General features: G+C 41.7%; 1 protein-coding gene across 2 annotated transcripts in view; it reads right to left on the reverse strand.

The window, feature by feature from the left end:
• adamts2a (ADAM metallopeptidase with thrombospondin type 1 motif, 2a) overlaps positions 1-26,592 on the reverse strand; it is a 143,296-nt gene that overhangs the window by 23,742 nt on the left and 92,962 nt on the right. For both annotated transcript variants that reach the window (XM_039617440.1, XM_039617434.1), the window contains exons 4-5: positions 13,189-13,394; positions 945-1,028 (exon numbers count right to left, since the gene is read on the reverse strand). In XM_039617440.1, coding sequence (XP_039473374.1) covers positions 945-1,028; positions 13,189-13,394 — 290 coding nt within the window. The remainder of the gene's footprint in view (positions 1-944; positions 1,029-13,188; positions 13,395-26,592) is intronic.

The following is a 26,592-nucleotide window of genomic DNA, read 5'->3' on the forward strand; positions in this document are numbered from 1 at the left end:
GTGTAAATGTTGTGTTGGAGTGTGTGAAGTGTGGGAGTGTGAGTGCGCCCGCATTCAGGGTCACACAGCCAATCTGCAGGCTGTCTGGGTGCAGCTCTGTTGCCACGGTAATTGGGAATGATGGACAGCCGGAGCTTTGGCTGAAGCTGCATAGGGTCTGGCCCAGAATGACCAATGTAGTGCGGTGTGTGTGTGTGTTCGCACGCGTGTGTGGCGCTCGTGCATGTGCGAGTGTGTGTTTCCAGAGTTCTACTGGGACTGTGGACATGTAGCGAGAGGAGAGGAAGAGATAAGGCTACAGCAGCGTAAGTATATCACAGAGCACCTATCCAGCAATAAAATCACTTGTATCATCTGTTGTGGTAATCCCTGCCCTCCTCCATTTCTGCCGTGTCTTGCTTTATCGCTCTTTTTCCTCTCTTCCACTTTTTCTCGCTTCCTCTATCTGCACAGATGTGCAGATAGTGTTACAGTAAAGAAGAGAAGGATGCCCCCACCTCACCCTGCCACCCCATTGTCCAGTCTCTCTCTTTATGAATGAGGGAGGGCTATCATTGATTGTTTATCTTTGCCTGGACTTCCCATGATTCTGTGCTGCAACCCACTGGGAAGAAGGCTGATTGCATAACGGGAAGAGCTTCTGTGTGTGCTTTGGTGCTGAACTGTGAAGGCGTGCAACTTGAAAACACTCCCCTGGGATGCTGCATGCTTTTAGTTCCTCTTTTGCTCAGTCCACTGGAATAACAGGCTCTGGGCATCAGCGTGTGCTGATGAGTATGCGGGTGTGTCTGTGTGTTTGTTTATGACACTGTATGCATGACTTTGCCATGCTTTCTATAGGTACTTAAAGCGACGGTAGCAAAATAGAGAGACGAGGCGTCCACTTTCCAGGAACTGCATCTCAGTTGGCTTTTCAGCAGAACTCGTGTAGTTTCAGGTCTTACCTTGCCGTAGCCCAGCATGATAATCCGCACCAGAACCACATTGATTTTTGCTCCTAAAGAACTGTCATGGTAGATGTCATTCACCTGGAATCATACACCAAAACACAAGGGAAAAAACAGCGTCAGTAGAAGAAATAAACCCTTTATAGAACACTTTAATATAACCTAAACAAACTCTGAGGTGTAACAAAAAACTTGGTTGATTGCAAAATAATTTGTCTGCGGTTGAAAATTTTAACAATTTTTCAAAGTTTCAAACACGTTGACATTTTCATCAAAACGCTTATTTGCTGTCTTGGTAAGAACTGTCAGGGTGTCGCTGAACAGTCACAACAGTTTTAAAGGTGTTGATGCATTGGGATACACTCATTCGGTTCAGTGAATACATCCATGCGTGCATCTATGGCTGTGCTGGATTCACAACTGTGAGATTATATTTGTGTGACTTTGGTACTAACACAGAAGGTCGAGTGGGATGTCCACCAATTAGAAGGTCGGTAGTTCAATTCTTTAATGTGCATGTCGAGTTATCCTGGGGCAACAGTATCCATAGTATCCTCGGACACTGTACCGCAAGCGTCCCCTAGGACATCCATCAGATTGTCACTATGTGAATGGGTGAATGAGGCTTGTAATAAGAAAAAAACTTCGAATGACTGCATTCACAAAATATAAAACATCTTCATTCAGTGAGCGTCTCCTCACAGATGATTCCCCTCTTTTCAAAACAGTAATGCATATTTATGTACACATGACCTGAAGCCCAATACTTGTCTTTACAAAACAAAGCTATATGTGAAAACACAAATCAGACATTAAACAGTAGATAACTTCCTAACTCCTTTGTACAACATCCATACTGTATGTTGCACATCTGAGAATAGCACAGGTGGTGAAATAACAGCAAATGAGATGGCATCATGTGCCCTGCCTTGTGCTCGCTCTATACGGCTTCCTCTCCTATCCCAGGGTATTTCCAGTAATGCGAATGTAGACTAAATGTGGACTGTGAGCTCCCACTGTGTGTTCCATGTGAAAAAAGAACAACTTCAGAGAATTTTCCAACCTGATTCTTCCACCGTTTTCTGGAGGCCGTGTGTAAAAACAGCTACGCACACCTGCAATCCACGATTGGTCCATTCAGAACACGCATGCTTTAATCGAGGATTGCACTAGTCTAACTAATTAAGGAAGTAAGAGTGAGCAATAATCGTATTTCAGATAAAATTTATTTCCTGTTACACTTTCAATACACTTCAGGCTGCTTGCGAACGGCCAAGATGCGCAGCTGCCCTGGCCACCTGGCTGTCGATTGGCTCCCCAAAGGCAGAAAACTTTATTCTATAGCGACATCTCGAAATATGGCATCTTCACAGGAAGTGTCCCTCAAGGTGCTCTCTTCCAGCTACAGCCATGTTCACTGGAACTCATGTGAAGCTGTTTTGGATGCTATTATTAGTAATAATCTGTCCCACTGCTGCTTTTTTACCCTTCATCTGTAAAAGGCTGATGGGGCATTGTTGATACCCTGCCGGGCAGGCAGGTGGCACTTACGCCTACGTTTGTGAACGTGATACCTCGAGAACGAGATGACGTAGGAGCTTTAAATTGATACCATAGATGCATCTACTAAAAATCTCTGAGAAGTTCCAATCTCAGTGACCTTGACTTGAAGGTAAAGTTGAGAGTTCAACTTCACAAGATTTCTGAAAATCGTCTGCATGGGATAACTCAAAAACGCCGCAATGTAGGATTTTCAAATTGGTACCACAGGTGTGTGCACCAGGACACTAAGGGGTAGCACTGGTGGTCGCCAGTATTTTTCACACTGCAGTGGTTATGTCAAACCAAGAAACTGATAAAAGTTGAGAGTTTTCTTTTGATGCATTTTACCACAAGGCAGATTGTTGTACATATTTTGCAAGACTCTCCCTCTCTGGGATGAGAAGACTCTGCCTTTCTATCTCTCTTTTAACCCATCAAGTTGCTAAATAGTTGTGAGATGTTCCACCAGGTGTTTTGCTGCCCATGCCCCAATTTCTCTAAACATGCAAAGGCATCAGTTCTGTGTTATTTACATTTTACTCATCCTAACATTTGGAAAGTGGTTTGTGCCTCCAAAGAGCATATTTTTACCTTCTGCTTTATAACAGGGTTTTGATCTAGATGACCTGTAGATATTTTGGAAAAGTAGAAGTAAGTGAAAGAAAATTAACGCCTAAAATCTGTTTTTTTAACCGCTATACATGTTTATGTTCTTATGCAGTCCTAATTAATTTAGGAAGTCTCCTATGACTTACAAGTCGTAAGCTACAAGTGAGAATTATGTGACAGCACAGTGTTATAGTGGTCCTCAATGAAGAGGGTTTTTGGTTTAAGCCTACTCTGGGGTTTGCAAAGTCTCCCTCTTTCTCTGTGGTTTCTTTCCAGACACTCCAGCTTTCACCCACAAAGACATGCATGTTAGGTTATGGTGTGAATTAACTAAAGAGTGAAACAAACAAAATAAATAAATAACTAATAAAGATATGACTTCTTCTAACAGGAGCTCAAGACAAAGAGAGAGGAAAGTGAGTCAAAAATTAGAAGGGATGGGTAAAGCATGTAGAGGATGGTTAGGGAACTCAGTATCCCATGACCATGGATGGACAACAGATGAGGAAGATGCAAAGGATGGGAAGAGCCATAATACAAGAAAACAAGGTAATCTGTGACAAAGTAGATGCAGAAAGCTCTCTTCTGTCTCTCTCTCTCACACACACACATGCACAAAGCCACTGAGAGAGAGGTAAATTGGCACTGGAGTTGAGACCTGCTGTCCTCAGTGGCTGTGCATGGTGCCTAATGAGGCAAAGGGATGTAAAAACAGACAGCCATAATGAGATGGCTGATGGACATGCTGTGGAGAAGGAGAAACACACATTCTGTACACGCAAATACACACACACCCATATAGACACACAGAGAGACGGAAAGAGAGAAAGACAAGGAACAAAACTGTAGACACATCCAGCGATCGAAAGCTATGTGAAAGAGTTAAGGAATGCTATGAATAGAGACAGTGAGGCAGACGGAAAGAAGACCAGAAGCTGAGCGTAGAGGGGAGAAGCAGCAAAGGTTTAAGGGAAGAAAAGAGGAAAAGCTTGGAAAGCATTTTTACTTAGAGTTGTGTGAGAAGATTTTTTATCTTTTTAAGGGAAAAAAAAGAAAGAGCATCCATGAGTGAGCTAATGCTTTTCCTTTTTGTTTTTTTTTACATATGCAGAGTAAAGTTGGAAATTCCAGCATCTTGTTCGGAAAAATCCAATGGCCTCATTCTTGAAGTCTGACTAGCAATTTGTTATCCACAAACTGTCTGGAATTTATTTACTTCATCACGTCAAAGCACAAGCATGTCTGCTACCTAGAGCAGTAAGAGCTTTACAGCATGTTCTGAAACCTCAAAATAAAGTCATGTTTGGCTTTCACTGTTGCATTTATGTCATTCGGGACATCTGCTAGCTGCCAGCAGTCTGAAGTAACTTTCTAATGGAGGAAATGTTATTACGGTAACATCAGCAGCTTTCAGTGCAAGAAGTATTTTGCATGAAGAAAATCACATGTTGAAAGCATCTGTGGTGAAAATAATGCAGGCTGTAATTAATCTGAGAAACTGACTGCAACTTTTTGAACTTTAAGTGGGAATGGAGACAGAGTGTTGCTTATAGGCAAGAAGGTAATACTTGGTGATTTGATCATAGGGGACTGAGCACTACTAAAAGTGCTGGATGTGTATTTTGTGAATTCATTCACCAGCAAAAATTGGCTTTCACTAGTAAAGCAGCAAGACCCCCAACAGAGTGTAGCCCGGCTAGAAAAATAGTAAAAACTAATGTTTGATGTTTTAATAATGCAAATAAACCTTTTTGGTTAACTGAGAGATAGATGAATTAGATGACCTGTGTTGTTTTTCCATGAGTCCCTACTGCTGCCCTGCTGCAGTCACCACTGTGTTCATGTTACAGCATCAAAAATACACAGGTAACTAAGGTTTATATAGAGAGAGAGCTTTCCAAGAACAAAAAGTCACAAAGTGCTTTACAATACTGAACAAGATACAACAATTAAAAGGGTATAAAATGATAGAACTAAATAAAGGCAAGTCTGCACAAGTGGATCTTAAGTTTCTTTTTAAAGGTATCAAAAGTGTCCGCAGATCTTAGGTCCAATGGAAGCAGCTTGATGGCCAGAATCTTACAGTCGCCTTTTGTTTTAAACCTAGATCTAGGTACAGCCAACAAGGACTGATCAGAAAACCTCAGAGATCTAGACGTTACGTATGGATGTATTACCTTATCGATGTATCAAAGCACCTGACCGTGGAAGGATGTGAAATTGATCGCCAAAAGTTTAAATTGAACCCTAAGCTTTATGGCAGTAAGGAAGAAAGAATCAGTATTATATGGAACTTTTAGGGGACCTGGTGATAAGCCTCATGGCAGCATTAGGGTTCAGTTGTAAGCGATCCAGGGATGATTTGCTCAAGAAAAGATATAATGAATAATAAAATAAAGTCTTGATGACATGAATGCATGTATAACTATTACCATTTCGCTTTAAATTGCAATATATTTAAAATGGGCATTGCTCTGCAGATCATTAAAAACAAGCAAGCATAGGAGAGGCAACATGCTTTTCAAAGCTGAACATCATTCTTAGATATCTGCGCCATTTGTGTGAGTCGAGCACATGTGTTGAGGCTAAAAGTGATTGTGCTGTGTTGTTTGTTGTCCAGAACGTGCTCAGTGGTGAGTAAGACAGTATACTTGTAGGAGTTGTGGAGCAGAAAAGTCAGCTAGCCATTAAGCTAGCAGCCACAATATAAAATGCCATAGACTTATGCTAGCATCACTAGCATGTCGCGTGTGTGGGAAACGTGGCTAGCAAGCAGCAGTTCTTGTACTTTGAAACTATGTAACTATGTATTCTGTTACTGTTAAAAGTTACTTTGGTTATGTAAGATTATCTTGATGCATTTCCAAGTATTTCCATATGCATTTCCACAATTATTCCCTTCAGTTTCCGGCTTTAAAATAAAGTGATACATCTCAGGATTTTTATTGTGATATAATTACATTTATCCTTAAGCTAAACCAGTCAGCATGATTTACTCTGTGTTAGAATTAGTACCCAGATTATTCAGCCAAGGAAATCGTAGAATCAGAGTGACAATATGGGAAAATACTGAATTACAACTAAAGGTAAGTAACAGAAGGAACAGAACATGCTTCAATGTGAAAAACAGCACAGCAAGTCGAGCTAAATCTCACACCTTTATAAGATGATGAGTTGTTTAATCCAAAACAAGGCATCGTATGCTGTAAATGTGTTCTACCAGACAAATGTAATGATGGTATAAGGTCTAATTTAAGTACAAAATAGCATCCGATTTCAATAATACTAACATGTAAGTAAATTCTCTCTCTATTTATTGCTGAATTCAGAAAAGGTGGAAAAGATGCAATGTGGGACACAGTGGGAAGACGAGGAAAAGTTCTCTTCAGGCGACCTTGTGTACGGTTACACTACACAGGTTTGTTGTTGTCTCTGCTTAACCCAGTCTCAGATGGTGTGTGAGTGTGTGTGTGTTTGTGAGAGAGAGAGGGTGACACAGAGAGACTAAATGTGTGCCATTGCAGTTTTCATCTTTCCTCCTTTCTGTTTTCCTGTGTGTGTTTACTTACTGGTAATTCTGCTCATTTGGGAATATATGTGTCAGTCCCTTGTTATCTTTGCAGGTTGAAGCATATGCCTGGGGGTGACATACGTACTCTGCAGGTTGTCCGCTGTGTTTGTTTAAGATGGACATAAACACTTTGGTCACTTTTCCCTGGGCCTGATCTCCAGCCTGTTTCCTTGACAACTGTTATGCCAATTAGGGGAGGTTGACTTCCAGGCGACCCTGACGCTCTAATGAGACATGCATGCACACATGCACAGGGGCAGTGTAGTGTCCTTTCAGTGCCAACTTTGGCTTTATGTGTCTTCTTACACACTTATCTCACAGATGGTAAAGGCTGGAGGACAGATATGGCACAGCAAACCGTAATCCAAAACACTCCCACATATTTGCCGAGATACGCTTATCCACTCACACGCACGGTCCTTGTGCCGCTCGCTGTCTTCTGACATTCTGAAAGGGCCACACTAGGTGTCATTCCTTATAACCAAGCCTATACATGCAAATCCAAGACAGCTTGTGTATTAATTACTACAGGCTCAGAGGTCAACAACCCACAAAGTCATCACTATCACATATTTACTGCAGCGAGAGACTGTCACTAAAATGAAAGAAGGAACACAAGAATAAGTGTGGAGGCATGACCAAACTTAATCATCGACAATTCCAGCAGTACATATTTCAAATTCAAATTAATTGTGTTCATTTGTTTGTTTGTGCTCATCATAATTGGGAATATAGGCCGGTTTTATTTATGTGTACAAACAACTCATGTAAAAAAAAAAAAAAAAACTTTGGTGACTTCAGGTGTGTCACAGTGAAGTGAAGGGTTGCTATTTTAGTGTGCATGTTTGTTCAACTGCTGTCACCTCATTCACAGGTTCACACCTGCATTTAGTGTTACAATGACAGACTATGAATGCCTTCATAAGGACTTTAATACATTTAAGCCAGTATTTTTGCAGTGCTTCGTACTCGAATTTCATGTGTTTAAAGAAGCTCATCTTGGAAAATGGATTTCATTTATTAGGCGGTACGATTTTACAGAGATACATTTTGGAAATATGCCTTAAAAACATTCTCAGCTGCTGATGAGACAGAACTGAGTCATCAAATAAAATTTGGCTGAAGTGCTACATAAATTAGATAAGGCTTTAGACAGCTTCGCTACATCTTTTTTCATCGACACACATGGGAATATTTAAAAACTGAAACCCAGGATTTGAGTTCTCAGTCTCACAATGCTCCTTACACATTTGTGACACTTCTCGCTAACAAGGTGTCTATTATTACCTGGACTACATCTCCTTTCCCAGCTCTTCCTGCCACCTATTAATATGAGTTTTCACTGCCTCTAGGAGCTTTGGTAAAGACAAAAGTGAAAGATCTGCAGCACTTTCCAGACAGCTCTTATAGACAGGATCTTTATCATAGTGGAGGCATAAAACTGTAGACGAAACGCGCATCAGCATACCTCATCAAAATTAAATATGCACATGCATGTTTGCACACACACACACATACGCGCCTCCATTAGCAGACTATTTTGGAGAGTGTAATTAAGACTTTGTAGCACCTCTGCAAAGGTCTCCCTTAATGGGTGAGAGAAAAAGGCATATAGACAAATCACCGTTGGCAACAAAGTGTATCACCACTGCCGCAAGAAGATTACCGTACCAGTGCCACAGCACAACACATTCATTGTGATATTAAGTAATTGCTTAATATTGCAATAAGCTCATTGATTCACCGCTCTGACTCTCATTATTTATGATTAGCGGATGTACTGCCTTGAAGACTTGAAGTGCTGCATGGTTGATGATATGCACTGTCGAACAAAGCACTGGAGTGAAAGCTACACCACAGTCTGTGCTAGAGAAGCTAGGCATGTGTACCCTCATAGTTCTGCAGTCAGTGTTGGGAATGTTTAACGTCCAATGCCCTATTTAAGTCTTGTCTGTGCACCGTCCTCACTGTTACGACTGTTACCCTCAGTGTCCTTATCTGAACCCTCTACACCCTCTGCCTACTTTTACACTCACTTGTTCCCTGGACCTATTCTGGAACTGAAGATTCCTCACTACACTCACTGTTTGTCCCACGAAAAGCAATGTATGGGTGGGTTGATACAAAAAATAGTCCCCAGCTATAGTTTTGACACAAATACAGACAAATAACAGACTCTTGATACTTTTACTAAATAAAAAAGGCAAAGCAGTTCCCGGCTTTCAACATTTGGCCATAACCCATCCATCCATCTATTTATTAATCCATTATCTTTATTTTTTTAACGTATACAGGATGTAAAGGATGCTAGTCTATCACAGCTAACACAGAGAGACTAGACTCCACATGTAACACCAATTTAGAATTACCAGTTAACCCGCAGGCATGTCTGTGGACACCTAGAACCTTTCTTGTGTTAAATGTGTGAAACCTGTGTGAAACGATAGTGCTAACCACTGCACCACCATACCACCCTTTTAATCCATTTCCAAATTAACACATCGCAAACACCTATTTTTATAACAGATAAAAAAGAGGATTTACACCTCTGTCTGATTTTGTTTCTTTTTCTCTTTTTGTCCTATTTTCTTTTATCTTACCTTATACTTATTCCAATGACACAATAAAAAAATGGCAGGAAAACACATGGGAAATGAGTGGGAAGCAGAACTGAATTAGCAAGACACACATTTAACTCAGCAGACACACTCACAGACAAACACATTCTGACACTCCTGTTGAACTTTTAAACAGGACTTAGTAGTTTTCTGTGGGAATGCTGTGAAGTCCTCTGGGCTTGCAGTATAGTCCAATGTCCATCATACATGTATTCATGCACGCATACATGCATGCAAAAGTCTATATGAACGTTTGAAGGCTTTAATGAGCATATCACTTCAGATTCTCATATTTTTATACTATCCAAAATGAACAAAAAAAGTCAGTATCAGCCGTACTGGCAACAAATGTGAAGCATTATATTGCATCCGAGTATCTAGCAAGTTTTAGATATCTGCGAGTGATTGATACAGTAATAACAAGAAATCATTTCCAAAGGGTAAGCCAGCAGCTGCAAGTTCTTACAGAGTTGTATTGCATCTGTAAAACCATCCAAATATCCTGGTAAAACATACTTGTGTTACACTTTTAAAGTAATTGTATGTTTTTCTAGGTGGCAATGATTGGGTCAATTTCATAGATGTTTCAAAATTTTTGTTGCTTAACCTTCACCTAACTGAGGAATGTGTAAGATTTAGGAGGATCTTTCAGTAGAAATTGATATTGCAGTATAATAGTCTATACATAATTTTGTTTTAATTAGGGTCCTGTATAATCACTGCAAGTTAATTTTTATTCTTTTAGCTTTAAATGACACATTTAAACAGACAAACCAAGCACCGGGTCAAAGAAGATCTCAGAAAGGTTTGGGGGAGTAAGGGGTATTTGCTAAGTTGCTGCTAGATGCCACAGAATCCCACACATGGGCTTTGAGATCGTGCTCACACTAGGCGTGGTTGCCTTCCACTGTGCTTGTGTGTGACTGTCCTCTTGCTGGCAAACACTTAAATTAGTGTTCTAGGCTTGAGTTTTTCAGTTTTGATCTGTTTTTACCCCGTGCTCTTGTGAAAGGAGCAACTCAACTGCTCTCCCCCTCTTGCTCGCAAAACTGGATATCTGCGTTGAGGTTTCTCATGATGATTTCTCATGATTGCTAAGGGTAAAACACGTATTCCCTGACTGGTTGGCAGTGGTTTTTGGACATTGCTGGCTGTGGTTGATTGAAACTGGTTGCAAAGAAAGTGCTGCTCCCATTGACTGCTTTGGTTGCTAACAGACTGCTGCAGTTCCCTGTAGGTTTTTGTGCTTGTCTGCAAATACTTGCTAACCCACAAATATAACTACTTGCCACTGGTAGCAAATGAAAATGGAGAAGGTTTGCCTGACATGTAGCAAAAGTCCCAACTTTTATTTTGAAGGCAAACCTTCCATTTCTGGTTTGCATTGCACTTTTCAGGGTTTCTTTACAACTTGGAGAGCAGCTGCACCAATGTTTGTCCGTCACTTCCATTTAAACTGCAAATGCAGCAATATACTAGCAACTTGTTGGGGAATACCACCTGGTGACAGGTGGTTGCCACTGGGTCACTAACTGGTCTGTAGGCCTGCGTAACTGGGACTTTAGCAAGCATTTTACCAGTGACCATCAACCTCCAGCAATCACAACCGGTCATAGAATACTCATTTTTCTCTCTCGACTGGTGGTTTTCAGATGGTTGCAGACTCTCTAGGCCTATGTGACTGAGGCTTTAGCCACATGACCCCACACTGTTGCCAAACCTTCAAAATGGCAGACAAGTTAACATCACATGGTTAGGTCACATGTTTGCAAAACCTCAACTGAAGAAAAGCACTCCTGCATAGCATTCTCGATTATTTAATACCGAGATGTCCTGCACGTAGATGGCTGAAATCGAGAAAGCACTCGAGTTTAATGCTTGGGCACAGCGACGCCAGCATTTTAGATTGTGCATCTGTGAGAATGAGAGGGTCCGCTTGACTCTAATTGATGTTCGTTTTGTTGTTAAGACACCTGTTCTTGTGACCAGGGCATTGTCTGCTGAATTGTGCAGTGTAATGTAGTGTAGTGCATCTTCACACTAAAAACTAACAATTCAGATTTTATGAACTTGAAGTCCATCGCCTAAAATTTAAATTCCTACAAAAGAAAGAAAGAAAGAATTAAGAGAAAATAAAGACAGAAAACGCTCTTATTTTAAACAATAGCCTCTTGCACTAAAACACAAGCGAGCTGCTTATCGTTTAAAGGTGGCTGTACAACAGATGTTGTGAATAAATGTCTTTTGTTGGGTGAACTGAATGTTTTAAAGTGAACATGTGTTTAAGGAAAGTAGAGGTTTGCATAGTTTCAAAGCAGCTCTTAGTTTCTGCCTCTGTTTTAGCTCGAATATAAAGACAATATGGAGCTAATATTAATTTATGAAAACTCTCATAAAGTTTTTTTTTACTAACTGCTCAGTTTTAAGCACTACACTAATGCAATAACTCCAGCCCTACTTATAATTACCATTAGTTAGCATTTCTGGCAAGAAGTATCCTCTACATATCTCTGCTTATCATAAATTTACGACCAGTATGTCTTCTAATAAACCCGTGCTCTCACTCCTATTATACTGAGACTTTTTTCCCCCACACCATTGAGGATTTTTTGCCATAAACTACCCAAGTCAGGGAGGAGTAAAAATCCAAGGAGCAACACTGCTGAGAACCTGGGAGAGTGCGAGGAAGGAAAAATAGAGAAAGCAAGACAGAGCGAGAGAGAGGGAGAATCAGACAGAGCACACCCATCCTGAAGTGAGCAAAGCAAACTTTCAAGAAGAAAGTCGCCCAGATGCCACGCGTGGGAGGGAAAACCTTATTTATTTATTTCTGTTTATCTGGCTGTCAGTAATTTATTCTGAATGCGCTGTTTAAAATACTCCTTCTCCCTCTGTTTCTCTCTCTCTACCCCACAGATGAGAGGGGGGCTGTGACAGGGCTGCGCATTCCCTTCTCCTATATTGTCTAACAAATATCTAAAAGGGGAGGCAGAGAGCACAGCGGCACTTGTTCTTTCTCAAGCGCTGAACTTAGACAAAGAGGTGTGGAAGGATTTGTTGCACCTGCTTAACAGTCGGAGATTGGTTCCTTGTGCGGTGGCTCGCGGTAAAACAAAAAGCAAACAGGAGCGCGCGCAGAAAACAGATGCGCACGCACGCACGCACACCTACGAATGCATGCAAACGGCACGCTCACCGCAGGTTTCATTTGCAAAGATTAAAGTCTGCAGTGTGTTCAGTGTCAGACCAACACAATCAAACATGTGCACACAAACACACACGTAACAACACCTGGGTGTGTAAATGCTAAGTGTTGTTGTGGCCTGGAGCATGCTACCTGCTGTTTTTGCATCTCTCTTTCTCCTTTTCTCTCTCTCTCTATTTCTTTTTCTCTCTTATGCACACACACACACTCACAATGAGTGATGACATGACACAAAGCCTGATGAAACGATATGTAGGAGCTCCTTCAGCAGAGAGGGCTCACCTTACACACACACACTCATGCACAAATGAAATCTCATCATATTCAGATAGAGAAGACAGGATTACCCGCGGCTGATTGCTGGATGAGAACATGTAGGAAGGGAATTGAATCCCATTCAGTCGGTGGGTGTGTGCTACCCGTTTTCTTTGACCTCTGTGTGACTTACTTTCTATTCAGCTCAAATGAGACAATTTCCCCATTTGATGATTTCATCTTTGGGCATCTGGAAATCTCTGTATGACCTGTGTACATTAATGTGACACTTGATGTCCGATTTCAGTCCTTTAATTAAACCCAGATGATGTTCGTTTATGTGGGAAATGCCTAATTCATTTTACCTGACATATATTCATTTACTCCTCTGTCTGTCTGCTTTTGTTAGTGTGCTTACTCCTGTGTTAGCTATCGACTTACGATGTTCATAAGTGTGAGAAGGTACTTTTGAACATGCTCCTTCCCGTGAAACTGGACCACTGAGTCGTCTACGCCCAGCAGCACCTCGATGTTGTAGGCTCTGTCCGAGGTCTGTCTGCGCGTTCGCCCTGCTCGCGTGTGGTTGATGCTCTGCTCCACACCACGGTACAGAGACTCCAGATCCATCAGGCCACCAAGATCTGCACCTAGAAACAGAAAGCACATCAATGCTGTGTTGTGAAAAACTTATCTAACATCCATCATGGTTTGCTGTTTGGCTGATTTTGCTTACACCCTTTTAGAGGAGCCTCTACTTCAGTCAATATTTGCTAAGACCACTTTATTCTCCAACATAGTCTGAACTCACTCTTTCTTGAAAATTTTTAAGTAGTCTTCAAGTCTTCAATCTTCAGGCTCTGTGGAGGCTAACTCATGACTGATAGTGGTCCATTTTATGCTTTTACTGTGTTTGCAGTGTATTTGGGATTATTGTCATGCTGAAAAATGATGCAGTTGACAATCCCATCCTTTTTTGTATTTTATAATTCCATCAATTTTGACAAGATGTTCCCTTCCCAAGACTGTGACCATTTCTGATGAGTCTTCAGTGAACAGCAGCTGGATAAGGTGAAGAGCCAGATGGATCTCTCAGGTCTTGTGTAATGTCTTTGCTAAAAGATTTTTACGCCTGCCACCTCTTCTTCACTTTGCCCAGTTTCCTTAACATTTTGCATGGCACACTGCACACCATCCTTAGTTGAGTCAGGTTAACTTATTTGCTTTTTTTTGCTCCAAAAATCCAATTTTATGTCCGTCAAACTGTTATCTTCAGCATTTTTTTGAGGTTGAACTAAGAAACTGAATTAAATTCTTTTGCAGCAGGCAGCTAGTAACAAAGTGCCTAAAAATACAATTTAAAACAGTTTCTTGGCTCAGATGTCAGTTATGTGTAGACACTGGTTCATCCTTTGAGTTAGGCGCCTTTTTTGTGCTAAGTGTTAGGCGACTAGAAAGCAAACACAGAAAAAAAACATCCCCTGAAAAAGTCTTGATTCACACTCAATCATCCAGATAAGCAAACCGCATAAAGTTGATTCTGTTTATCTGGACGTCATGTTTTCAGTGGGAGAAACATTTCATGACTCATCCAAGTGACTTCTTCAGTCTCAGCTGACTGCAGGTTTCCCTAACATGAAAATGGTCAAGTACAAGGACCGGACTGAAAATGAGTGGAGTGAAAATGAGTGAAAAAGCAGCATTTGTCCTTCTTAAAGCCTGGAGAATTATTGCTCAAGACCTCTTTTAAAAAATACAAGAAAGTCTGGCTCCTTGGAAGCAAAATATAAAGAAATGAGGGGGTGGTTCAAGACTTTTGCACAGTACTGTATGTACACTCCTTAAAATCTGCTCAGCTCAGCTGGTGTGTGCCTGCTTCTGCCTGTTACACTGTTGTAAACACAATATGCTTACTGTCTGTGTGCTGTTCGTGTTCACACCCATATGCACATGTGTACTTATCTGCGCACTCGCATGTTGATGTCTGTATGTCTGTCTCTCGTTTCCTTTCCAAGACACCAGTTGATAGACTCAAGCATGTGCCTCCCTTGTAGCTGGTGGTAACGGTGCAGCTATCCTTCACAGATCCTTTCCTAATCAACCAAATATTTCTACTCCCATCTGAATAAAAGGAACAGATGGTGCTTGCTAAACACATGGATTAAGACAGCTCCCTTACACAAGGGGTTGCCCACCCTGCTCTCTTCTTGGCTTGCTATATGCTCGAAAAAAATGCAAATCGCACCAGAAACTGAATTTAAGGTTATGTTGTCAAAGAAGATGCAACATAAAGCAGCCCTGATTTGTTCAGATCGCTAATTACACCCAGGTATGTCGGGCTAAGCGCTGTGTTTTGAGTCTTTTTGGATAAACTCCAATCCTGCCTCAAAAAAAGAAGAAGAAAAAAGCTTTTATTAAGTTTGAAATGTCAGATCTGATCATCTTTCTTCCTCCATTTTAAGTGAGGCAGACTCAGCGAGGCTACAGAAGATAAACTGTCCTGTCTCCAGAGCCAAGGCCATCCTTCCCTAACGCGCTGTCCTTCTTCACACAACCCAACCCCGGTCTCCTTTTCTCTTTCATCCTCCTCGTATATGTGAGCATCGCGCGGCCTTGCTCGTAAGGAAGCCACGGAAGGCCAAGCCATGCAGTCTGGAACATGTGGTCTCAGTGGATTCAACAAAGCGCTATTCTCACTGACTCCAGCCAAGGCCTCCCACAGCCGAGGATGACACATAGCACAACTCAAAGAGTGGCGTGTGTGCGTAAGAGAGTGTGTTTACAGGTGTTTGTTTGTGTGTGTGAGCGCTCTGTGGACAAACATTTCCAATTGGGCAATAAATCATTGTGCCAACAGGCACTTTAATTTAGTTGAAACTGGGCTGCATGGTTGAGAAACTGTAATAGCTGTACAGTTTGTGACTGTAGACACAGGCATAGATATAAGGGGGGAGTTTACATCTCTATTCATATTCAGAACATGCACATTTGCACTCATATAGTTACTTTGACACAAGTGTAAGCACCCCCGCCATACATGGTAAAGCTCTGGTTCTGTGTGCACGCCAGTAGGTTGATGAAACCAGAAGGGAAAAAGATGAACACATTTTTCTTGTGTCAAAGCTAATTTCTAAACCACCACGTTACATTTTTCAGGTTCTTAAAGAAGCGTACTTTGCTAACTTCTCCTTCTTTGGACAGCTAACTTCAGCGGTCGCCATCTGCCTCCATCTCCAGCATCCTCCTCTGTCACGCCATCTCTCTCTATGCCCTCCTTAACTACATCCATGAATCTCCTCTGTGGTCTTTTCTCTGCTGCCTGCCAGCTCCATATTCAGCATCCTTTGTCCAGTATACCCACTATTCCTCCTCTGCAAACGTCCAAACCATCTCATCCTCTTTAAGTTTGTCTCCAAACCCCTCAACCTGAGCTGTCCCTCTTATATTCTCATTCCTAATCTTGTCCAATCTTGCTAACCAGTCTTAAGACTGCTTTCTGTCAGCTTTGGTAGCATACTTAAGATGTTTGCTACATGAGTCCCAAAATATGTACCCCAAAACATACAAGTGGCATGTTTTGAATTTTCATTTTCGAGCAGAAATTAACAGAAGTCTTCATGACGCGAGCATAAGCTATTAAAGCTTAGGTATTGTCTAAATTAATCAAAATGCCTACATGATTAGATGCCATGTGCACACTTAGAGTAAAAAAAAAACAACAAAAACAAAACAAATAAACCGAAAAAACACCCACAAAAGAGAACAGAAAAGAAAAGCCTGCTTGTGTGCATCAGGAACGATAACATTAAACTGGAAAAGATCTACAGCGGTGCAGAACGCCTGAGAGCCTGCCTGCTTTATATTCCAATTATTGTCACCTGGTGCCTGATTTTGTTTTTTTGTGTGTGTGTGTTGTCTTGTACATCACAATGCAGAAATGATGCTGATGTAGAAATAGCAAAAACGTGTGCATAAAAATCCCTCCGACTTGCAGGAAATGAAGTATTTGATGCTAAAAACATCCTGTGGGAGGACCCCTAGATTGCATTCAGCTTCATTGGGAGGTGCTGCATACGAATCTCGATTCAACATGTGTCACAAGGGCTGCAGCTGGACTGCTGCTGCTTGGACACACATGGTGCTGAGTAGAGGGGGGAAAAAGAAAAAGGCAACAAAACAAGACGGAGATAAAGGGAAGACGAGGCGAGAGAAAGAGAGATCTGCCACCTTGTCTCCCAATCAGCAAGGGGCATTCTGATTTCCCACTCCCTCTTATGCAACGTTTCCAAGACAACGGGCTCATGGGTAAAACAATAACCACGTGGTTAACATTGGCTCCTGAGTTGCTAACAGAATTAATCTGAAAGTCTGACTATTATCCCATATCTGCCCACATTCCAGTGAGTGACAGAATACAAGCAGAGCAACAGAAAAACAGGAGGTGGGGGGCAAAGACAGGCAGCATTATCCGGAAAGAATTTAAAGATTTTTTTTTTGTCTTTCCACACATACTTTTGTTCTGTTTCATAGCACATTTCACACAGACACTGAGCATTTCTTCTCCTTGTTAGCAGTGGAAGCTGAACTTAAGGCGGTGTACTTCACAACAACCCTTGGCTCTTCCTAGTTATAGCTGCCTTTAACGAGGCTGATGTCACAACCACACCATCTGCTTCTAAAGACAGGTCCAGATATTTTTACCTTTTGCTTATGTAATGTTAAGAAAAAAAAAGTACAGGAACAACAACAAAAAAAAAAGTATTGTGTTCTCACTTTTAGTTCTGTGTCGCCACAAAATTGCAGTACCTTGAAAACAGTGAATACAACAGTGCAGGGACATTGCATAACGCCGGACCACAACTGTACGGAGAGTGGATGGGAGAAATAACTCAAAGTGACAAAAGCAGAGTGGCGAACAATAAATGACTAAACCAAACAAGGTTGACTTTTTAAACCTGTTGTTTCATCCCACTTCTGTCCTTGCTTACTCTTGCTGCAACACTATATTTCTCTCTCTCTTGCTTCAGCTGTTTAGGAGCAAGATTTTCAGAGAAAAGCGCGGAGGAATAAACTGCGGGAGAGATCAAGGGAGGTGGTAAGAGAGGTGAGACGTAGAGCTGAGGGGGTGTGATGGATGGATGAGAGGCAGAGCGAGAGAGAGATGAGACCAGAAGGACCTTGGCTGTTGCGAGTTCCGCTTCAAGTTCCTGCAGTGATGGAGAATTTCGCTCTCTTCAAGAGCAACAACCTGTCTGAGTCTGTCTGTGTGACTGCAGGCGAAGCGTCGGGGTGCACTGCTGCGTTTCTCACAGCTTACAGCAGGCATTAGCCTCTGAAGCCAAACGGTTAACACTATCAACCTGTGTATAGGGATCTGATCGTAACAATGCTTTTACTGTCCTTTCTTTACACAGCGTCAGGCTGAACCCTAACTATCCTCCTACACACACACACACACACACACACACACACACACACACACACACACACACACACACACACACACACACTTCATCTGTTTTCTACCTGCGGCTTTCCTCTCTCTGATCTGCCTACCCATTATTAGTGCTCATTTACATTCTCACACTACCGTCAGTGTTCCTGTACGCCATACCTCCATGCCCCCACCCGTCACATGCACACCTCTCAACCTAAACACAAGCCTCCCCACACACACACACACCCACACAGAGCTCTTGCTCTCCCAGTGTTTTAATTCAGGTGGGGTATAGACCGTGGCCTTATTAGGAGACAAAGGTTCTTTGTCTTTCAACCTTTGCAAAATGTCAAGAATGTCTAGGTGCCCACTGCCCGGGGCTGGGGTGTGGAGTGGAGGGGGAGGGAGTGTTGGTGAGGGGAGGTGAGAGATCCAGCGGCGACTACAAGCCACAACAAGAGAGGGCGTGAATGATGATGATAATTCAGGTCAAGCCACATTTTACTACAGAGCAGCGGCCTTTGGTTTAAAAGCAGCTGGGTGTGACGCATCACTCTGATGGAACTGACCTATAATGGTCACTCTGGCCAGGTTAGAGATAGATGTGCATGACAGAGGGAGAGAAAGGGTGCATTTGGATTATATTGCATGTTATAGATGTTTTAGAGCTACAGCATGGTGGGGCTTTCTGAAATCAACACTTTCTCAGACCTGAGCTTGAGCGCATTTCTCTGCCTCTTTGTTCCATCTGAAGTTCCCAGGTGGAACATCTGGAGTGCCCCCAACCCTGACTTATAATCTAAGATGGTGCCAGTGCATCTAAACATTAATAAGCCTGTAGTTCCTAACTCTTTTTCTCTTCCCATTGTCCCATTTTACATGTGCTGTTTAAATGACAGTAACTTTGTTATTGTTTGCACTAGAGACAAAATTCAAAAGGTTTCAGAAAGAAGAGAAGATGAACTTTACTGGGGGTATTATTATCGATGTATCATGGTAACGCAAAGCATTCGCAAGGTACTGCTGTCTGAACACAGGCAGAAAAATCATGGCTAAGGGTAAAAGTAAAATGGGAGGCAGCACCTTCAGATTTCAGGAACCAGCTCCCAGTTAGGAGGTGGGAGACATTCACCCTCTCTACTTTTAACCCACTCACGTCTAAGTCATCATCAGATGTGTTAACCCTAACCCTAATCTGTGTGATTCAGAGCATTTTTGCTTTTGTATGTATTTTTTACATTGCTTAGCAGTATCATTATCATGCCTTCTGTGCCATATACAGTAAGATGTGTCCACAGTATAGAGAACATAAGCTTGGTTATTTTGTTAGAATAGTTATTATGTATTTGTGACTTGCTAAATAAGCCGTACGCAGTGCACCGACCATGAGCATGCTGCTGACTTTACTACTGGAACACATCCAAATTGGGAATCATGTCACTCCCAGCTTGGAACGCATCATCTGGGTCTCTTCTTTTTCATTTGGTTTGGCAAACAATCTTTAATCACAAAAACGTGAAACAGCATCAATACGTTTATGGAGAGAGCGCTCAGTGTTTAAACAGCTATCACGTGTGTCCACTGAGAACAGCCACAAGCACTTTTCCCCTTCCCAGTTCTTCTAAATTTCCCTCTAAGTCTAGTCTTACAGTCTTACTTTAAAGTCTTTCATGACTTTAAAGAAAAGCCTTAGAAAATAAGGTTGGTGTTAAGTGTCTATGGCTGCTAAATTACAAAGATTATGTGACTTAAATCCACTCCCATTTTTTCTTTATTAGGTATGGGGAGTCCTGGAGGATAGAAGCCGTAGCTTTTCGGGAAACTGATTGTTTTATTGTTTTGAGGAGAACTCTTTTGATAATTTTGCTGCTTTGTTTCAGTTCTTAAAGTGAAAAAGTGCTCATATTAAATACGGAAGCGAGCATTATACCAACAACATGTGGCTCTGTCTACACAAACAATTTGTCCCTCAGGAGTGGTTCAAATCTTTATGTGTGCTTTAGTTATTTTTCAAACACAGTGCTTATTTACGAGCAGCAAACAGCAGGAGGGGAGATGCTAAACTCATTAGTCCTTACCTGAGTTCAAGGCTGCTTGTCCAGAGGGAGGCAGAGACATCCACACACACGTCAACTAATTTGCTTACAGACACGTCTTGGTCGCATAGCTCAGGGCACAAATATTTTGTCTCCTCAGTGACAGCTTTATGGGTTGTCAAGGTGATGAATCGCTCGGACAGTGGACTGTTAATACTGCTGCTAGCATCTGGGCAGGTAGCAACATGTCATGCTGTCCCAAACAATGTCCCTATACTGAATGCTCATTATACCTAAGCTGCCATATGACAGCTGCAAATGCTAGAGAGAGAGGAACACATAGTGAACCACAGTCCCCCGTAATTACACCGCTGTTAATTATTTAGGTTGGCAATCAGCAATCTAATTTTACATGGACAGTTCCCTGAAGATCATAATAATTATTCATACATCAAGTACTGAACTTGGCCTAATAATTAATAACTGCTTTAGGTTAGGGCTGTTTATTTTCAACCGGGAATTTCTATCATGCTGATTAGATGTTTTGAGTGGTCGAGCCTTGGCTGTGATTCCCACATCCAAACATCCATAATATTCAGTCTGTTGAATTTCATCTATCCGTGTTCCATGAAGTGGACTGAAGGGCTTTTTTTTAATTTAATTTTTTTATTATTATTGCACGAAGAAGCTTTTATTATCAGCAGGTGAGTGGGCCACCTATACTCGCTGCTGCTGTGTGGATTTCTGGTGGTTCAGGAGACAAAGCAACCTTTAGCTCTGCCTTTTTACATAACCGTCTGTCTGTCAGAAGCACACAGGGCCGCTGGCTGCCTGGGAGGTGCTGCAGTGCACGCCGATCCCCCCCCACCGTGTCCTCCTGTACCGTGGTTTCATTAGTGGAGCTGAGCCTTTCCTTCATAAACTCTATAATGTATGCAGCACCTACACATTCATAAATCAGAGCCTCCAAATGAAATAAGCCCCGCTGAGGTTTGAACCTGACATAATTCATAGTCAGAACGGTTCGGTCGCAAATGTGCCAAAAACTTCAATGGCGGCATTTCAAGCCGTGAGGACGTCCATAATTGCGGGAAAGACGAGCAGCCCGCGTGAACATTGCAAACAGATCTCAAAACACATTAATGCAATCACTGTCATCCACTGAAGAAATATTGCTGGCAAAGATAAATCATGTCCCCCAAACTCTTTCTCTTCGCTCTGTGATTGGATCCATGGAGCTCAATGTAAACGGGAGAGCTTTAGTGTTCAATAAGACAGTAAAGCCAAGCTTATATAGGGCTTACCGCAGGTCTCTTCCAGTCTGAAACTGACCTGTTTGAGTGCCTGTTTGCCTGTCCTTCTCTGTGTCTGCCTATATCAGTCTCAGGACATTTATAAAGGTCTGTTATGAAATCACAAAAAAAAGGGAGGAAAACAACCACAACCACCACAGGCCAGCAATGACACACAACGGCGCCAGTATGTAGATGACAGCATTTGCAGACCAGTTGTTTAGCTTCATCTCTTATTACTGTTTTATCACGCGTCACTGCCTGAAAAGGTGTACAGCTATAGATCAGTCTTACTGGGAATCATGGTGCACAGCAAGAAGACAAAGAGAGAGAGAGACTGACAGTAAAGTGCCAGGTCCATCTAACAGAGTAGCAATAAATCTCAGCATCCCTTCAAGCCAGCAGGAGGGTGTCTCCCGCTGGATGGCTGCAACTCTTCTTTGCCTATCTCACTATCTGCTAATCCCCATCATATATCCTCTTTATCAACCCTGTAATTACCAAATGTAACTGCTAAATTATTTCAATGTGTTTAAATGCAACGAGTGGTAAATGCAGCTTATATAACAAAAGGTTTAATGCAATTTAAAATGGCATGAATTGAAGTGAAACGAGTGTTGAAAAATGTACTTTTCCCGGTTATAATAATTGGTATATTTGGTCACTTGTGGGCAGTTTAACAAGCTGTAAACAGAGAGTGACATTTTAACACCTTAAAATATGTAAATTTAGGGAACAGTGGCCCCATTTACACATCGCAGCACAGGCATTCATTTGAAGAATCCGCTCAGATATAAACACCAGCGAGCTGCTAACTTTGCCCTTCTGCTGTTTGGGCAGCTAGTGTAAAGCAGCTTTATCAAAGCTTTTGTTTTTTTGTGTTTTTTTATTTTGCAGCTAAAAACAGCTGCCTGCTGTGGCTGAAAACAATGTGGTGGAAAGTGACGAAGGGGAACAAAACAGTGAAATTGTGGGCTTAAAAAACAAAACAGTGAGTTAGGAACTGAGAGCATATGCAGAGTTGGGTCATAATTATCATTGAGAGCAAGTGTATATAAGCAAAGTTACCCAAGGCTAAGTTTAAGCTCTGCATTTGCAGTCTATGATGCTATGCCTTTCACTTGTGCTGTTGATTTTCCTTTACTGTCCTTTCACCTCTGCCTACTTTCATATTCTAAATTGCATTCATCAAGGCTTTCAGTGGGTTGTTTGCTGCCTCCCTGATCCACGCAGTGTCTTGCCTTGTCCTGTCCTCAAAGAACAGCCAACACCAGCCACCTGAGACACACAGCACCACTTACGAAAGGACAGCCAGGCAAAATCTGTCAGCCTGAGCACTGAAGGGATGGATGGAGTGGGGGAGGTCTCGGAGAGGGGGAGTGGAGACAAGGAGGAGGAAAAATTACTGAAGGAAAGGCAAGAGAGACAAGAAGAAAAAGTAATATGATATCAGTGAACTGGGCTACCAGTAGTAGGAGTAGATACTAAATTCTCAAGATGAGAAATCAAACATGAAAGCTTGGCTTGCAGTTGAAACGTGCCTCCAAAGTCTGGAAACATTCTCTCAGTATTGCATCTGTAATGCTATCTCAACTCAGTAGCCACTTCATTAGGTACAGCTGTTCAATTGTTTGTCAATACAAATCACTAATCGGCAAATCACATAGCAACAACTCAGTCTATTTAGGTATTTACACACGGTCAAGATGACCTGCAGAAAACAGCATCTCCACACACACACACACACACACACACACACACACACACACACACACACACACACACACACAAGAAAAAGGAAAAATTAAAAAGACTCAAATGTGCGCATCTAACCTTACTCCACGACAAGATTACTTCTGATTGGATCGCTTCCGAACTTAATTAGTTCTGATTGGATCTTGTCTCTCCAGAATATTTTCATCTCGCTTTTATTTGCTGACGAAAATGTCAGTACATTTCATCATAGTTTTTGACCTCGTGCATTAGTTTTTACTTAGTGATGTTTTTGGTAGAAAAAGAAGATCATTAACGAAAAATATGATGAAAACTACTGGTCACCACCATTCGAGGTGATGTGGATGTGGAGATTATCTTCTGCAAATCTGCAGCAGCTGTGTGACACTACAGGGAGTGCAGAATTATTAGGCAAATGAGTATTTTGTCCACATCATCCTCTTCATGCATGTTGTCTTACTCCAAGCTGTATAGGCTCGAAAGCCTACTACCAATTAAGCATATTAGGTGATGTGCATCTCTGTAATGAGAAGGGGTGTGGTCTAATGACATCAACACCCTATATCAGGTGTGCATAATTATTAGGCAACTTCCTTTCCTTTGGCAAAATGGGTCAAAAGAAGGACTTGACAGGCTCAGAAAAGTCAAAAATAGTGAGATATCTTGCAGAGGGATGCAGCAGTCTTAAAATTGCAAAGCTTCTGAAGCGTGATCATCGAACAATCAAGCGTTTCATTCAAAATAGTCAACAGGGTCGCAAGAAGCGTGTGGAAAACCAAGGCGCAAAATAACTGCCCATGAACTGAGAAAAGTCAAGCGTGCAGCTGCCAAGATGCCACTTGCCACCAGTTTGGCCATATTTCAGAGCTGCAACATCACTGGAGTGCCCAAAAGCACAAGGTGTGCAATACTCAGAGACATGGCCAAGGTAAGAAAGGCTGAAAGACGACCACCACTGAACAAGACACACAAGCTGAAACGTCAAGACTGGGCCAAGAAATATCTCAAGACTGATTTTTCTAAGGTTTTATGGACTGATGAAATGAGAGTGAGTCTTGATGGGCCAGATGGATGGGCCCGTGGCTGGATTGGTAAAGGGCAGAGAGCTCCAGTCCGACTCAGGCGCCAGCAAGGTGGAGGTGGAGTACTGGTTTGGGCTGGTATCATCAAAGATGAGCTTGTGGGGCCTTTTCGGGTTGAGGATAGAGTCAAGCTCAACTCCCAGTCCTACTGCCAGTTTCTGGAAGACACCTTCTTCAAGCAGTGGTACAGGAAGAAGTCTGCATCCTTCACAAAAACATGATTTTCATGCAGGACAATGCTCCATCACACGCGTCCAAGTACTCCACAGCGTGGCTGGCAAGAAAGGGTATAAAAGAAGAAAAACTAATGACATGGCCTCCTTGTTCACCTGATCTGAACCCCATTGAGAACCTGTGGTCCATCATCAAATGTGAGATTTACAAGGAGGGAAAACAGTACACCTCTCTGAACAGTGTCTGGGAGGCTGTGGTTGCTGCTGCACGCAATGTTGATGGTGAACAGATCAAAACACTGACAGAATCCATGGATGGCAGGCTTTTGAGTGTCCTTGCAAAGAAAGGTGGCTATATTGGTCGCTGATTTGTTTTTGTTTTGTTTTGAATGTCAGAAATGTATATTTGTGAATGTGGAGATGTTATATTGGTTTCACTGGTAAAAATAAATAATTGAAATGGGTATTTATTTGTTTGTTGTTAAGTTGCCTAATAATTATGCACAGTAATAGTCACCTGCACACACAGATATCCCCCTAAAATAGCTAAAACTAAAAACAAACTTAAAACTACTTCCAAAAACATTCAGCTTTGATATTAATGAGTTTTTTGGGTTCATTGAGAACATGGTTGTTGTTCAATAATAAAATTATTCCTCAAAAATACAACTTGCCTAATAATTCTGCACTCCCTGTACTATGTCAACATGGACACAATCTCTGAGGAATGTTTCCAGCACTTTGTTGAATCTAAACGACACAAGTAAGGTGTTTCTAATAAAGTGTCCAGTGAGTGTAAGCACTGTATGATATTACTGTATTGTCATTTTAAACTTCAGTTAGATATTCAGGCTTCATTCATGCTTTAAGAGGCAAAAGTAGGGAGCAGCATGACTGGTACACATATTCCCCAGAGCCACAGATTAAGAGGAAAAAAAAGTTTCTTTTTTCATATTTTCCTTAAACAGACAAGATTTATTTAAGAGACTTTACATCATTTGCTTTGTTTCAGCAGTTCTATGTTAGAATGTAGTATTTTCATTTAGTTAATTAGCACCATTTAGCACCTTTGGCAGCTTGTAAAGTCAGCTGGTTTGTAAAGGTTTTCTAAAACAGGCTGCTGTAAAGCAAACAGAGTACCTTCTGTACACTGCAAATGGAGAGCTCACGACATGCTACCACATAAAATGGACAAAGCATGCATGGCAAAGCGTCAAACAAGATGCATGTAATGTGCAACGTATTTGTTCCCTTAATCTAAAGTTAATACGTCTCTGAGATTATCTCGGCATCTCTATAGCCCTCTGTCCTTTTTGGTTTTTATCCGATTTATTGTCAGTTTTTACTTCTAGCGTCATGTTTACACCTGGATGAACTGACGAGGCGATCACGGATTGGAGCAGCGAACACCCGCAGGGAAAGTACGTGGAAACAGTAAACAAATACTAATGCAGCAGCTCACATGTGTGATTGGCCTCCATAAAAACCAAATGAGCAGACAGGTTACAGGTGTCATTAAGCCTGCTGACTGACGACCGCCCCCGAGTGTTTCCTCTAGCTTTCTCTTCCCCTTTGCATTCTTTCTCTCTCCTGTTTCCTTAATTCCCTCATTTATTCATTAAATGTACCTTTGGAAGTGCTTTCGAAAGGTTAGATGTAGAGCGAGAATGGGTGAGAGAAAGGGAAAGTCTATCTAAAGGTGTGAGACAATATGTATGCAAATGTTCTCTCAGAGCAGCTCACCAGCAGAGCCGAATCCGCATGCCTGCCACGGGGCAGCTGAATGAGGATTTATCATCCAATATATCCTCATCATAAATGATAAAAAAACCCCACATTTGCCAGGCTGTAAGATGGCTATAGACCATCTCTACGCCAGCTCCCTAAACAGAGTAGTAAATCAGCACAAATTACATTGTAATGTTTTGAAGAATTAAGGCATGGAGCCCTTGAATGCACCAAAGACTTGGACATAAGGAGGTGAACACACACAAATAAAAAAAAAAACAGAAAGGAAAAAAAAGTCTTTTGGCATTTAAAAACGGACACTAAGAAATATTACTGCCTAGTGGGCCTACAAACACACAGACGGAG

The sequence above is a fragment of the Oreochromis aureus genome, linkage group 2 (assembly GCF_013358895.1).
Source record: "Oreochromis aureus strain Israel breed Guangdong linkage group 2, ZZ_aureus, whole genome shotgun sequence".
In the NCBI taxonomy this organism is placed as follows: Eukaryota; Metazoa; Chordata; class Actinopteri; order Cichliformes; family Cichlidae; genus Oreochromis; species Oreochromis aureus.